Genomic DNA, 15,394 nt, shown 5'->3' with positions numbered 1-15,394 from the left:
CTGAACACTAACCAAGCGTGCACTGGCTTCCAGGCGCTCATGCTGAGTAGATGCCAGGATCAATGGGTCTGCAGGAAAACGATGTGGCTAACCAAAGAGGAGTTAACGGAGGAGGTTAATTTGGATGAAGGATCCACGGGAGGATGTCATACGGTGTCAAGTTTGATCAACAGTGTACTGTGTCAGGTCTAACGTAGCTGAATCTGTTAGCCTGTGAATCTAGCAAAGGCCTGGACCACAGCCCACAAAACCATGACTCACTAAACAAAGCACATGCTTTGTTTCAAAACTACTGTTAGAGTCTGACATCCTATTTTATTCCTAAGACTTTAAAATCGACTGCAACAATGAAAATGAGGAGGGTTCTAGAGTGGCGTACCCACACTTGTGAAATTTGCTCTTTGTAGGCGATTCCAGTATAAATCTAGCTTCTAATAGGATAATACTAAACATGGTTAGCATTTAGAGAACACTTAAGTGTCAGGCATTGGAATGGATATGGTTTATCTAAAGCTTGGAGCGCATCTATCTCCAGTTTAGAGATAGGAAAGAAAAGTCAATTTTGTCTCCATCTTATAGATGGGGAACTCAAGGTCAAGCCCACTAGCTGAAAGGCATTCCTCCCCACAAGCTGTGCCACACCTCTCTCATCATGACCAGATACCACAGAGTTGTGCAACCAATGCCCTATAACTTGGAAGCAGTGGAGGAGATGTCGTGAGCTCAGTGACTTCTAAATGAGCTGTAACTTAAAGCTAACACTCATCCACTTTTTTTTTTTTTCAAAGAAACAGTAACAGAGAGAAAACGTATATAACAGGAACATATTGAGAAAATATCTGCAGAGATTTTTAACTGTTACGTTTGGCTTTTTTTTTTAATTCACCTAGCATTATCAGGCTCACATTTCAAAGAAGTCACAGGAAAAAGCAATGTCCCCAATCTTACTTGAATAGAAAAGGTGAAGCTCTGTTTCTCTTTGCTCAGTGATAGCTTTCAAAGTGGAAGTAGCCTATTGACATGCTTATTAATAATCACTTGCATTTATCTAGCTCTTTAGACTTGTCACAGTTTTTTCTTCCCTTACAGTGTGTCTACACAACTCCAAAAGGTATTTCTAAACATACAGGATAAGCAGGTTCTTAAATTCACATCTGATAGCTAATAAGAAAATCAGGGCCAGGATTACCTGGGTAATATGCTTAAACTTTTAAATGATTGCACTGAGACTAGAAAAAGATCTTTGCTATGAATTCACTTCAAAGTCATTCAACCAATATTTATTAGCTACTATCTTCAAGTGAGACATTACTTTGCTGACAAAGGTCCATATAGTCAAAGCTGTGGCTTTTCCAGTAGGCATATATGGATGTGAGCATTGGACCATAAAGAAGGCTGTGCACCAAAAAATTGATGCTTTTGAACTGTGGTGTTGGAGAAGACTCTTGAGAGTCCCTTGGACTACAGGGAGATCAAACCAGTTGATCCTAAAGGAAATCAACCCTCAATATTCATTGGAAGAACTGACGTTGAGGCTGAAGCTCAAATACTTTGGTCATGTGATGCAAAGAACTGACTCACTGGAAAAGACCCTGATGCTGGGAAAGACTGAGGGCAGGAGGAGATAGGGACGACAGAGGATGAGATGGTTGGATGGCATCATTGACTCGAAGCACATGAGTTTGAGCAAGCTCTGGGAGATGATCAAGGACAGGGAAGCTTGGCATACTTCAGTCCACGGCATTGCAAAGAGTTGGACACGACTGAGCAACTGAACAACAATCTTCAAGGAAGGATCCAAGGGCCTCCTACAGCCTCAGCCAAGCCATTATTGTGCTTAGCTATCCTGGCCCTGGTTATACTCATATTTGAATTCGCTATGTTTTCGCCCACTCTGAAGCAAGAGGTAGATTCCTGCCCCCCTCCTCTGCCCCACTGTCCGACACAGGGTAAAGCAATTGGAGATTGATTCCCTGTCGACTGAAACTCCAAGGTTAGAAAAGCAGGACAACTAAGGGAAGAGACTGGGCCCCTCCCAGACCACGTATTCCTCACTCTGGAAGTCAAGAGACCTCCTAGACCACACATGCGCAGAAGGTTCCAAGGAGATCAATGGGGAGTGATGTCAAGGGATGCTCTACCCACAGGTCTTTGCAGTATAACTCATCTTGGCTAAGAGGTACATGCACACACGTGGAAGGATCCTGAGATAAACTAAATATGGAGTGTGAACCAGGCAAATCAAAATGATTGGCCAAAGGAAACCCAGAATAAATGTCCCATAAAAGCAACTCCAACTGCCACGAGGGCGTGACTCAGTGACTGTCTCTGAGCCCACTCATGTGTCTATCCACATGTACTATACTCTTTCTCTTCTTAATACTTTACTTGTTTCAGTACTTCCTGTCTTTATGGGAATTCTCTTCTGCAAAGCCAGGACCCTGACACTGCCCACTGGTCTAGTGGCCAGGATCCGGGGCTTTCACTGCCCATGATCCAGCCTCAATCTCTTCCTGGGAACCCAAGCCCCACTTCAAGGTGTTGCAGGCCGAGGCCACCGAAAATCAACCACACAGCCTTTGCACTCACTCTTCTCGCCAGCTTCTTCCCCCCTGCCTCTCCCCACAATCCTCTCTTTAACCAAATTCACTTATTCTCCAGACACCAACCACAGCTTTCTCAGGGAAGGCTTCTCTGATTTGCTGAGTCACTCTCCTGTAATACTCTTTCTTTCAAAGCCTTATCTCATTCAAAATGATGGATTTCTTAACAGATTTAATTACTTAGTATTTCCATCCCACTCTGTTCAAAGTTCTATTTCCCTCTTAGCACAATACTTGCCACACATTCAATAAATAAGGAAAGAAAGGGTCAAGGAGCTCTGGGGACGTATTTATAGCAACAGGCTGCCAGGTAAAACTCAATATCCTCATTCTTGCCAAATCTGAGCTTGGTTTAAACAAGACTGACAACTATTTAAATGCCCTTCTTTGGGTTTTTGTTTCGTTTTGGTCAATCTAATGAAACAAGGATGAATGAATTGGCTCTGCTGCCCCATCTGGCTAGTATTAATATATTAATGATATAATGAATAAACATGGTAGTTGAGACTTTTCAGAGTCTATCCCACTTCATTTGCATTTCTTTTTTTTAATGAGTGTGTCCTTCTGCCTTGTAACCTATTTAGTTATGTCTGTGCCCATCACCCTCTCTTGCTGATAAACCCTGGGAGGGCAGAGACACATTTAACCTTTCATTTAATTATGGGTTTCTTTGTAACCTATAGCACGTGTTCAGTATTACCTTGAGCAAAATTTGTTATCTTATTTGATCTTTATAATACCTCAATGATTTTGTTAGGCACTGCGGGTCCTACCCGAAAAATAAGAACACAAATTTTGAGAGGCAAAATGTGTGCCTATGAATGACTGTACAATAAGGTTAACACTATGCTCCATCTATATTTTCTAATACATGACTTGGAAGAGCTCACTTGGAAGAGCACATTAAATTCGGGGCCCTTGATTACCAGAATGATATAAACAAACTAGAGGGAGTTCAGGTAAGAAAATAAACATGATTAAGCTCCTGAAGGGGTACGAAGGAAGATTAAATGAATTAAATATTTATGGTCTGGTTAAGTGAGGATTCAGAGGGGAGGCAAGAATGATTTATGGCTAGAATTATCTAACACACTTAAGCACAGAAGAAATAGAATGCTACCGAGGGACAGTAGCCAGGAGCTAGGTGGCAGGAGTCAAGGGAGGAATATTTAGAACAGGACCATCTAAGATGAACTATAAAATGAAATTTTAGCAGCAAGAGCTGATATGCTGCTGCAAAGTTTCCCAAGGGAAACAGTGAACAAATCATCCCAGGAGATCTCTCAAACCAGAAGAGAAAATAACTGGAAATTGTCCTGCAGGGAACAGCGTGGCCCAAACATTAGACATGAAAAGGAAAGCTTTGCAGATTTTCTCTCTAATTTATATTCTTCTGGGATCCCATGAGGCTGAGCAGAGATGTGGGAACAATGGATTGAGGACTCTGAGCACAGGGGGTTCGCTTAGATGTCTCAGCCCTGGCTCACATCTCTAATGAGTCAGCACGGAGGCAGCACCCCAGAGAAGCCACTGCTAGCACATCCAAGGCTTTATTTCACCCAAGGCTTTTCATTAGTGGGTCCCGTGGGAAGGGGTGAAACAATTAGGAACCTCCCCCCAAAATTAGGAGACACGTGATGGGCACTGAGCAAGGATGGGTTTGGTATAAAGCCCACAGTCATATACATAACGGTGATCCTGGGTCTATGTATCTTCCCATATTGGAAACATACCTGAGTTCAAATGGTCAGATTAGGATTTTTAACTCCTACTTGGTATCTATCATTACATCTCTGTGATTCAATTATCCTTTAGTTCCATCATATTCAGGGGATTTTTAAGGTTCCTCAAATTAAGCCTGGCACCCCAGGATCCAGCTTTCCTGTATGTGACATGTTGCATAGACATAATAAATAGGATAAACCCGGATACTGTCAAGGAAATGATTACTCTAGGTAGTCAACAATTCTGCAGTGACTAAGGATCTCTCTTCCAGCTTAAAATTAGTGTTCATTCTGGAAAGCTGTTTAGGGGAAGTCTAGACTAAGGTAAGCATGATACTGTATCAGACAACAACCTCTTAAAAGTTAGATGACCAACTGCATGAACACCTAAAAGCAAATGTTGCTTAGTAGGAAAAACAGAGTAACTATTAATAGTATTGATGCCTCAAAGAAAACCATTGCTCAGTTGGAAAAACAGCATCATAGAACTATCTTGCTGAAATCACTAATGGCCAATAAATTTATGGGGAAAGAAATGTTCAACCTTATTAACAAAAAAGGAAATGCAAATTAAAACCTCAAGGAGATGCTAGTTCATATCCAGCAGGTGAGGGCAAATAAAACATGGGACAGTACCAAGTATTGGTAGAGACGCGGAACAAAGACAACTGTCCCACGCTCCTGGTGGGAGTTTCAGTGCATGCCGCTTGCCATCGTCCCTAAAAGTGAAGATGCCCTTTGTATGACTCAACAACTTCACCGCTACGTACGCACTCTAGACATGATGGCGAATTTGTCCCATAGTACATGTACGAGAATGTTCATAGCCATGTTTTTGCAATAGCAAAATACTGACTTCCCAGAAGGTTATCAATGGTAGAGTGGATTAAGTGTGATTAATTAACATAATGAAATATACAACAGAGAAAGTAACTGAAATGCAGCAATATGCATTCTCAAATATTTAATGTTTAGCAAAAATGTAAATCCAAGAATATATACATTATATTTATGTTACAATGGCCAAGTACAGGCAAATAAAAATCTTATGTTAAGGATTCAAACATATGTGGCAAAACTATGAAGAAGGCAAGGGACTAATGAACACAAAATTAAGAAAATTGTGGGTGGGTACATGGGGGTTGTTTCATTATAATTATTGTTATCATGATCAATGTTATTATGATTAATTATACCCAACACTATATATATAGTACAGCTCATAACCCAATTATATCATACAATGTTGAAACTAGTAATATAAGTAGAATTGATCTACTCCACACTGTCATTTAAAAAAGGAAAACTATTTATGTTGCATAAAGAAAAATGGTATCCAAAGTGATACCAGATTTCAGAAATTCTATAACCCATTAGTGAAAATCAATTAAATAATGAAGGACTCAGGTCTTGATTTGGAATTTCTTCTTTTACTTTAGACAGAAGTAGTCCCCTGCTGCCGCTGCTGCGAAGTCGCTTCAGTCGTGTCCGACTCTGTGCGACCCCATAGACGGCAGCCCACCAGGCTCCCCTGTCCCTGGGATTCTCCAGGCAAGAACACTGGAGTGGGTTGCCATTTCCTTCTCCAGAAGTAGTCCCCTATTTCTTAACAAATCAAAAGTAGAAAAGAGAAGAACTACTTTGAAGAAGTCTTACAACAGTGAGAACTTCTGGCTGGTTGTGAACAAATATTAGTAGATAAAGTGGATTTTACAAATCAGAAATAAAAGCCTTAGGAGAACAAAGCAACAGACCGTGACCATTTGATGGAAAATGAACAGACTTGCACAATGCAGCATCTTCAGAAATCATGCCTATAATATCAGAAAATGACTGAGACACAGTTACGCCTGAGTTCTCTTAAGGACAGGTTCAATTATTTGCTACATTCTTAAAAGGCACCTAAGAGAATGGATAAACATTTTTAAAGATTTAGAAAATTAATAAAATTGGGAAATACTATATTTAACAAGAAACTTCAGCTACTAAGAAGACTAAGGTAAGCAACTTTACATTAACCACTTAATTCCTTCATTCTCTTATATAAGGCCAATATAAGAACCAGAGTCATGTTGGTACTGATAAGCTGTCTTATCTGGTCACAATATACTAACAAGTTGGTATTTTCATCAGACTGTATCAGGAAGATTCAGTTAATTCAGTGGCACATTTTTACCCTAGATACACCCAAGATAAGTCTTCTGGAAAGAACCAATCTTTAAAGGATGGGCAAAAACAAGAGAGAAATCCCCAAACCGCAATGCAGATACCTTGCTGAGTCCCGTGAGACTAACGACAATTGGTATAAAGGTCCTTCCTCTCTTGAAACTGTGAACTGGCTGAGTTGGGAAGAAGTCAGAGAATTTGGATGTCTGATATTTAGCTAAAGTACATCATGAAAATAATAGGTAGGTTATAGGCACTGGGTTCATGGAATTTAGTAAATAAAAGAAATTTCCTCACTCAGGTCATATCATAACAATAAACTTTAAAAATATGATCAATAAATATGAAATGATTTGTGTGTTTTCTAGTTGAACTTTTCCCCCAAGAAATGAAAGCTGTGAATAATATGGTTGTTTCAGACTATTTATAAAAAGAAACATGTACTAGTATAACCACTGGCAAAAAGAAGGAATATTCAATCATACACATTATCATGTATTTCTAAACCATACCACTGATAAGTTCAGGCATTTCTAAACAACCAAAAAAAAAAAACCCAACTTAACAGTTGAGTTAAAGAGACCTGGTTTTGTAACCTCAGGCTAAAAGTTGTCAAAGAACTTTAAAGCACTATAGTAATTTTGATCATCAGTCAGCCAAACTGAATTTCCATGTGTTAGCACAGCTCTAAAGCACAGAAATAGAAGGAATCAACCATCTACTGAAGGAGGAAGAAAAGTATAGAATACTAAAGGTTACTGTAATTTGTCTTCGTGCTGTAATTCTAAAAGTGTATAATAATTTGTATTTTATTTTGTACTATTACCCACTTGATATATGTAACATGTCATTTTATTTTGCATATTTTTTTCAATTGGCCTATGGGGAAAATAATCTGGATTGCTCATCTTTTTTTTTTTTTTTTAATTGTCAAGTTTAACATTTGCTTTACTTGAAGTCTTGTTTGAAAGGAAAATCTTAAATGCTTTGGGGTTAATGTCATACTACTGATTTTATAATACCATTAGGAAGTGCTTTGATCTCTGAAAAGTACTAACTTCGAAGTATATTAAAAGTTTTATTATTCCAATCAGGTAACACCTTCCTGAAAAAAAAAATATATATATATATATATATAACACGTGAGGTTGACATAATCCACTCTTCTCTAGTGGTCAGTTCTCCCTCATGCTCCATGAGTTCTGGAATTTCAGTGATACTGGCTGAGAGGTCATGAGTTCATCTCCTACAGTAAGAGTACTACTTAGCTGTCTTTAACTTTCCAGAAAAGAAACACTCATGAAAAATATTTAGAATTTGTTTTTAAAGCAAATGCCCATGACCCCGCAAAGTGCGGTATGTAGCATGTTAAACGCAGTGCCTATGGATCAGACCTTGGAGTCACAGTGGGAAAGGTTTTCCTGGATGGTGTGAAGGGAGGCAGTGTTGGAGCTCCAGAGTGTAGAAATCAGAGCTGTGATTCTGTAGACAGGCTGGAGAGGAGCAGGCAGCCCACTGGCAGGCTGCAGAACAACGCACCAGGCATCGCACACGTTGCCATTTATTTCAGAGTGTTTCCGTGAGATTTAGTGAGATCCCCGGCTACGTTTCATTAAGGCACGTGACAATGTGACAACTCAGGAAACTCTTCAATCCCCTTCTCAAGAATCATAATAAAAAAGCAGAGAAAAATGAAGATCCTACGGTTGCATTTTATGAATTGTAACTGTGTATAGCATTTATCATTCCACTTTAGGGATTACAGTTCGTTTCCAGAACCAAGTGACTTCTTAGCTTTAGTTAATTAATCAAGTAATCCTTGGCAGGCTTACGTCATTATTCTTTTCACTCAAGCAAAACAAAGGTTTCCTGAAATTTGCCTATATATTTCATCTGAGAAATTATCATCTGAGGTAGAGTACTCTGTCAAAAACTGATCGTTTGAGCTGTGTAACAAATACCAACAGACTGCAGTGTGTCCCTAAGTCAGTGCAAGTTTCTGAGAGGAATTCGGGCCATATCTGTGAAAAGTGGGAAGATCTACAGCAAGACAAGGAAAGTTCACTCATCAGTAAATATCACACTGGTTTCAGAAGCATCTTGATGTAATTAGCACTATTTCAATTCACCCTAAAGTCATACGTTTGGGGAGGTAGCATGGAGAGCTAAAGTGCTCTCTTCCTTGCGTGTGTATGATTGGGTTTTAATATAAGAAAAAGCCAGAAACCACTGCATCCTCTCCTAATAGAATTATTTTGGCTGGCAGAAGCATGAGGGAAAAGCAATCCACAAGAAAAGTTTAAAGTGGCAAGTTTTCCAAAGAATAGTAAGAATATTTGCTTTTAAATGTAATCTCAGGGCCCAGTCTTCCATGGAAAGAAATACTCTGTTTAGAAATACAGCAGTACCCGCAAACATGCCACATCACCTAAAAATAACAAGTGTTTGGGTTGAGAAGTCAAGATTTAAATTAGAGCTAGTTTCCAAAGGAGAAAGATAGTATTAGATGACCCTTCTATGTGTAGAAAGATAGTACTGGATGATTCCTCTGTGTGCGGCAGCAAACATTCTAGGAATAAACCACACGAGCGTGAAGAATTTCAAACTATTGGGTGAATGAAAGAAGAAATCTGAGCCAGAGAGGAAGAAACTTTTCCTCTCATAAAAGATGCTTCTGAGGATAACTAGAATGCAGGAGTTCCCTTGGAAGACACCATGTCACCCTTTCCCTCTCCAGAAACAAGTAAAACTATTCCCTTCCACCCCAAAATTCACCTCCTCAAATCTCCTGTCAAGCTTCTCACTGGCTGAGAAAATCTTACCACAGCCTGTAGATATCCCATACCCCAGGCAAAACTTGCAGGAAGATTCACTGAGGAATTCAGAGAGGGTTAAAGCTCTTCCTCGTCAATGAAAACAGTAAGGAAATTTGCTGAGAGGTTAACTGGCCCGAGAATAAGTAAAAGTCATACACACTGGGAAGTTATAAATCTCTTCCCAGTTAAAAAAAAAAAAAAATGCCTATCAGCAGCTCAAGCCAGCCCAGCTCTTAAGAGCATTAAAGTAAATGCACTAAGCCTAATATATTCACATATAACACATGTGGTGGCTGTTTCACATGCTTCATAACTCAGAGGGCAACGGCTGCTGTGTGGGGAATGGATGCTGTGACGGGCCCCTGGTGATTTATACCGCAGCACTCACAGAGAAGTGGACAGCCGAGCACCCCAGGCACCCTCAGGTCCTGCCACACTCCACCCAGCGGCAAACCCAGATGGGAGCATGGATCTGTCCGGCTTGGGGTGGGGTGGGATGAGAAAGAGGTGGGCAGGGGAGGCAGCGAGCCGCAACTTAGCATGTCCCAATGACATAAATGCACACTGATTTTTTTTCAATAGAAAGTACCTCAAATATATGTATAAAGAATTAACTAACATGTATACTTGCTATTTCATTCATTAATATCCACTACATAAAATTTTCATTTCATCTGAGATTCTAGGACTCTACTTAGTGCCCTTGTTTGGGGCTCAAGTCAAACATATAAGAAGCTAGCATCTTACAAAAGTCAACTAAAAAGCTGGCAGCCTCCACCTCCAGCATCAGGTCCCCATTCTATGTGGACACTGCTCTGGTATGCCCTTGGTTCCATCCTCACAAATTCACAAAACTGTAGAGCGGCTCCGGACTTTATCTAGCAAGTGGGGAAATACCAAGTGCTATTGTGCTCTTCTCCATAATCCTTTGTCACCCATCAACAAAGTCTTTCAAAACATCCTGCTGAATGGGAATTTCACTGCCAGCAAATAGACACTTGGCCTTATTAAGGGCACCTCCTACTGGTCCTTTCAGAGTGAACTGTGCTTTCTTCCTCATCAATTCCCTGCCACATCCTTGAAGAGGGGACACTGCTACTAACAGAAAGAGGAGAAACAGATTAAGGAGCAATACCTAAAGACTGCACCGTTTCCACTTTTTTCTGGGACCTGTGCAAACTACATCACATCTGCAAATAACATAAATGGATTTAAAAGCATAGAGGAACTGGCAGATTGAGACCCACAAGCCTGTCCACAGGCACATCCCTCGTATATATAGACTTTTGTCTGCCTTTTCAATCATAGACTTCTCCATTGAGGAGTTACTATCTGCCTTTAACTTTCTAGATAAGAAGCATAAATAAGTGGAAAGGGGATATTTAATTAATTTCAATGTTAGTAAATATATATATATATATATTTACTATATATATATATATATATATATATCCATCTCCATTTATTTATCCCTACTCTCCACCGAAGACACTTGGGAAGTGGCTTTGAAACATTTCAGGGTAACTGACAAAACATCGTTATCCATTTTTGCACACCTTCCTCCTCTAACACAGTATGTTCAGCCCACGCGTTTCAGGCCTGGCTCCGGTAGACTTTCTACCCAGCGACCATGCCCCTCCGAACTTCCCCGCTCCCCAGCTGAAAGTGCAAGGCAATCTTCTGGAACCTAAGGACGGTGCTCCTCTAGTGTCTGTGGGCTGCAGGAGGGAATTTTAGAGACACCTTTCATTACCGCTTTACTGCGGGATATTCTCCGCCCGCCCACCTTCCGCGGGAGTAATTGCTGAGGACAAAGCTCCGGAAGAGAGGAGCCCGGAGGAGACCAGCCTGAAAAGGGAGGGAGCCAGGGAGGACCGGCTGCCGCTCACAAACCGTTGGTACGCGTGCCCTGCGCGCTCGCGCGCACGCGCGCGCGCGCACACACACACACATAAACACACACACACACACACACACACACAGTCCTCTGGCAGGCTCATGCGGGCTTGCTATCAGGCCAAAGGAAGGTGAGGAGTCGGTCGGTCGCCGTGGATGCGCAGATTCCTGCTTCTGTGCAGCCGCGTCCAGGCTTGGGGAGCCTGGTGCTTGACTCTGAATCCCTAGCAACCAGAGAGGCGCCTTCTCCACCAGCAATCGCAACCTGGGCCACGCAGCAGCACTTAGCAGGAACAAGAAAGCTGCAGCTTCAGGCTACGGAGAGGTTGGGGGCTCAGACACAGTTTCCATTCTGTTGCCAGTTCATTTCCAAGGCGCAGCCTAGGGAGCTCCCGCCCAGCGCCTGGCTCCTGCCCGCGGCTCCTTTTCTTTGGGATTTGGGGAAAGGTCATTTCCGAAGGGAGTTGAATGCTCAGCCAGCTGCTCTCCCATCCTTCCCCACCGGGCCCACTCCCTATACCCCAGTGTCCGTTTACACTTGGGATGAGGCCGGCCAAATGAGGGGACCGTTACAATAAGTCATTTGGGGTTTTTTGTTTTGGTTTGTTTTTTTTTTTAATGATTTTCTCCCGGCCGTCGAAACCTCCAGGCTCCTCCAGCTCGGAGACTGCCGCAGCCCTGAGCATCCCTTAGATGCCTCTTCCTGCTCTAACCCAATCAGGCCCCACAGTTTTGCCATTTTTAATTAGAAACTGCGCTTGCCAAGGACCACGGCCAGGGGGGCTGGTTTCTCTGAATATCAATCATTTGGAGTTTGGAAGTGTCCTGGAGATACGTGTAGACTTAGCTCGAGAGCCGCATTCACTGTTAAAAAATGAAACACAACACGCCTCCTTCCTCCTGGCAACTCTGCAACCCCTTTCGGGAACCACCAACCCCTCCTCCGAAGTACCAAAACACATCAGCTGGCCCTTTCTCGATTTTCAATCAGTAAGTCTAAAAATCCAAACCGAAGGCGCCAGGAATCACATACAGACGCCCCAGCCCCACAAGCTACAGTCCGCTCAGACACCCTCCAAGCCCCCCTCCAGGACCTCCTCCACTTGGTCCTATTGCCCCAATTCCCCTGCTTCGTAGCTTTCCGAGGGGGAGGATTCAACCCAGTTCCTTTCAACGACATCCCCATCGCCTGCCTCCTCCCTGCCCCAGACCTCCAGCTCTCCCAACCGACGCAAGTATTTGCCAAAGCAGAGATGCATGCGAGAAACATCAGATTTGTTTAAAAAAAAAAAAAAAAAGCGAAGGGGCGCCCGTTTCCCCAGCCGCCAACATCCTCTGCTCCCGGGAAGAGGGGGGGGGGTTTCCATTATCTTTTATCATCGATGAGGAAATGGGGGACGGAGCGAAAGCCAGGCATCTTGCCTGTTTTCCCCCTGCCCCAATTCTACTAGAGCCAAAGGAGATGGGGAGAAGCAGAGGGGGTGAGAGGGGCGGGGGCGACGAGAAGAAAGGAAAGAACCTCTCACCGGTGACTTGGAGATGTGCGCTGAGCAGGGTAGCTCCGAAGAGTACAAAAGCCAGCTTGGGTACCCAAACACATCCAAGACTATTCTCCATATTTCAGCCAACACCTTCGGGGCCGGGGGTCCTGGGCAGCGGCAACACTCACACACATGCACTCACACACGCGTGTACACATGCACACACCACACACAAACACAAGCGCGCGCCGAGCCCCTTCGGCTTCCTCCTCCTCCTCGTCGTCGTCCTCCTCCACCTCCCCTGCGCCTCTTCTGCCTCCGAAGCCTTCTTCCTGGTCCACTGGCAGAATCAGCAGCAAAAAGAGGGAGCAAAAAGTTCCATTGGGTCCAAGAGATCTCAAGCCCCAGTAAAACCTCGGGAAACTAACTCAAGGAAACAGAGCGAACAGGCGGCGGAGCCAAGGCAGCTCTCCGCGGGGCTGGCAAAGCATCAATACACAGGATATCCAGAAGGGACCAAGAGGAGACGCGAAGCGATCCTGTGGCTGGGCTGTGCATCAAAAGGTTGCGGCTGGTTCCCTGTCCTCGGCCGGGTAAAGTTGAAGAGGAGAATCCGTGCGGGAAAGCTGGGGATGCTGTTCGTTTCTCCTCCAAGCGCGGAGGGGACCCAGGGACGAGAGGCCGGGGCTGCGGGGTGGAGCGCGCTCACTTGTTACTGGGGTGTCTGCCGGAGATGTGTGAGCTAGGAGTTGGAGCCCTACGTACTATCCATTGATCCGGAGAAGTGGAGGGCTGGAAGGGAAAATGTGGAGACCGGAGGGAAACGAACTGGATCAGGCAAAGATTCCACGGGGAGGGGGGTGGGGGCTGAGAGATGCTGGAGGGGGGGAAAAAAAAGAAAGAAAAGAAAAGCGGTCGGAGGAGGCTTCCAGCAGCTGCATTCGCCGGGTCTACATATCAATGAGCAGGGATGCCCTCTGTGGGCAAAGCGTGGGAAGTCACTTTTGTCAATGGGTCTGGCAAATACCATGAGTGTCTGGCCGAGGGAGGGGCGGCGGGGCGGCGTTTGCAGCTCTCTCTTTTGACATTCAATCTTTGGGAAATCATTTTTGACTGTAAAATCTAGGCGGGTATTTAGGCTGAGTCAGGGGGGCAGAGTGTTTCCTTCCTTCTCTGCCCGCATTATTAAAAATACAATGTTTCCTTGGGGGAAAAAATCACTTAATCCAACTCCCTTCTGGGGAGGGTGAAACTGACGTCCAGGCACACCAGGGCCAAATGCTAGTCTGCTCTTTCCTGTCAAAGCAGCTAGGGTCCTCTTTTTGTAAGATGTCTTATTTCACCTGTGTTCTCTCTTCTGGAGACAGGATTCAATGCTTTATTCAACCAATTTTAAAGCATGTACCATGTTCCAGGTACCCTGTTAGCTTCCAGGAAATACAGGAGTGAAGTTTAATAAGACTCAGCTTCTATCCTCCAGGGGTTCATGATCTGTTGGGAGAGTGGCGTTAAGTGGATAATTATAAAGCAGCATGATAAATATGATGGTCTGTGTAATGAGGAGAAAGTCTAGGATAACGAGAGGGACTTCTCCAGTCCCTGAGTCATAAAATGAAGCAAACTAAACACATACACCCAGCATGAAATTTTGGAAGGGTGATCAGTGGAGCCCTTTCAGGCCAACTGCATTAAGCTGACTTTCTTTGCAATTTTATCGCTACTGCAGGACCTCAAGTTCTTTTGAGAAGATGGACTTTGCACCCTCACAGATCTATCTAGCAGGAAAGGTGGAAGTGTTAGTTGCTCAGTCGTGTCCAACTCTTGACTATCCCATGGACTGTAGCTAGCCAGATGCCTCTGTCCATGGAGTTCTCTGGACAACAATATTGGAGTGGGTAGCCATTCCCTTCTCCAAGGCATCTTCCCACCAGGGATCAAACCCAGGTCTCCTGCATTGCAGGCAGATTCTTTACCACCTGAGCCACCAGAGACGCCAACAGATCTAGCATAGGACTTGAAACAGCACACATGCCGATGTCGTTTTGCTGAATAAGTGAATGTAAAAGGAATGAAAGTCGCTCAGTCGCGTCTGATCCTTTGTGACCTCGTGGACTCTCTAGGCCAGAATACTGGAGTGGGTTGCCTTTCCCTTCTCCAGGGGATCTTCTCAACCCAGGGATGGAACCCCGGTCTCCCGCATGGCAGGCAGATTCTTTACCAGCTGAGCCACAAGGGAAGCCCTAAAAGGAATGAACCTGGCCACAAAGATGATAAATAGAAATGCCACTCGGGTAGAAGTTCTGTCTTTTAAGGAGCGATTTAACTGCAGGTTCTTCTTTCCATTCCACACTGCATTACCCTGTCTATTCATTAGTGTCTGAGAGGAGAAAATGGACTATCTATTCAAAAAAAGGAAAACAGGATACAAGAATGAAAAATACAGGTTACAATCATCAGGAAAAGTCCCATGATACCAAAACTTGACAACAGTGTTTCTAGATCATCAGCCATGTCCGTCCCTTTCTGTCTTGAAAGTACTGTCATTTCCAGATCACACTTCCAGAAACAACTTAGATCAGTGGGTCCTATAGAATGGAATGGAGCTCTTTGTTGACCCCCAAATTTCTCAAAATACTCAAAGCTTTCCTTAGCTGAGGATGAGGTATCTGGAGATAAAAGCTCAGGGTCAAGAACAAGGACTTTTAACT

The 15,394-nt window shown here is 43.5% G+C and overlaps 1 protein-coding gene across 2 annotated transcripts in view; it reads right to left on the bottom strand.

Annotated features, from left to right (window-relative positions):
- Window positions 1–15,176, bottom strand: part of DCC (DCC netrin 1 receptor) — a 1,302,902-nt gene extending 1,287,726 nt beyond the window's left edge. For both annotated transcript variants that reach the window (XM_061400228.1, XM_061400229.1), the window contains exon 1: window positions 12,732–15,176. In XM_061400228.1, coding sequence (XP_061256212.1) covers window positions 12,732–12,822 — 91 coding nt within the window. In that variant the 5' untranslated portion in view covers window positions 12,823–15,176. The remainder of the gene's footprint in view (window positions 1–12,731) is intronic.
- Window positions 15,177–15,394: the final 218 nt, after the last annotated feature.

Source organism: Bos javanicus, chromosome 24, assembly GCF_032452875.1.
Source record: "Bos javanicus breed banteng chromosome 24, ARS-OSU_banteng_1.0, whole genome shotgun sequence".
Classification (NCBI taxonomy): Eukaryota; Metazoa; Chordata; class Mammalia; order Artiodactyla; family Bovidae; genus Bos; species Bos javanicus.
This window is presented reverse-complemented; position numbering and strand designations above follow the sequence as displayed.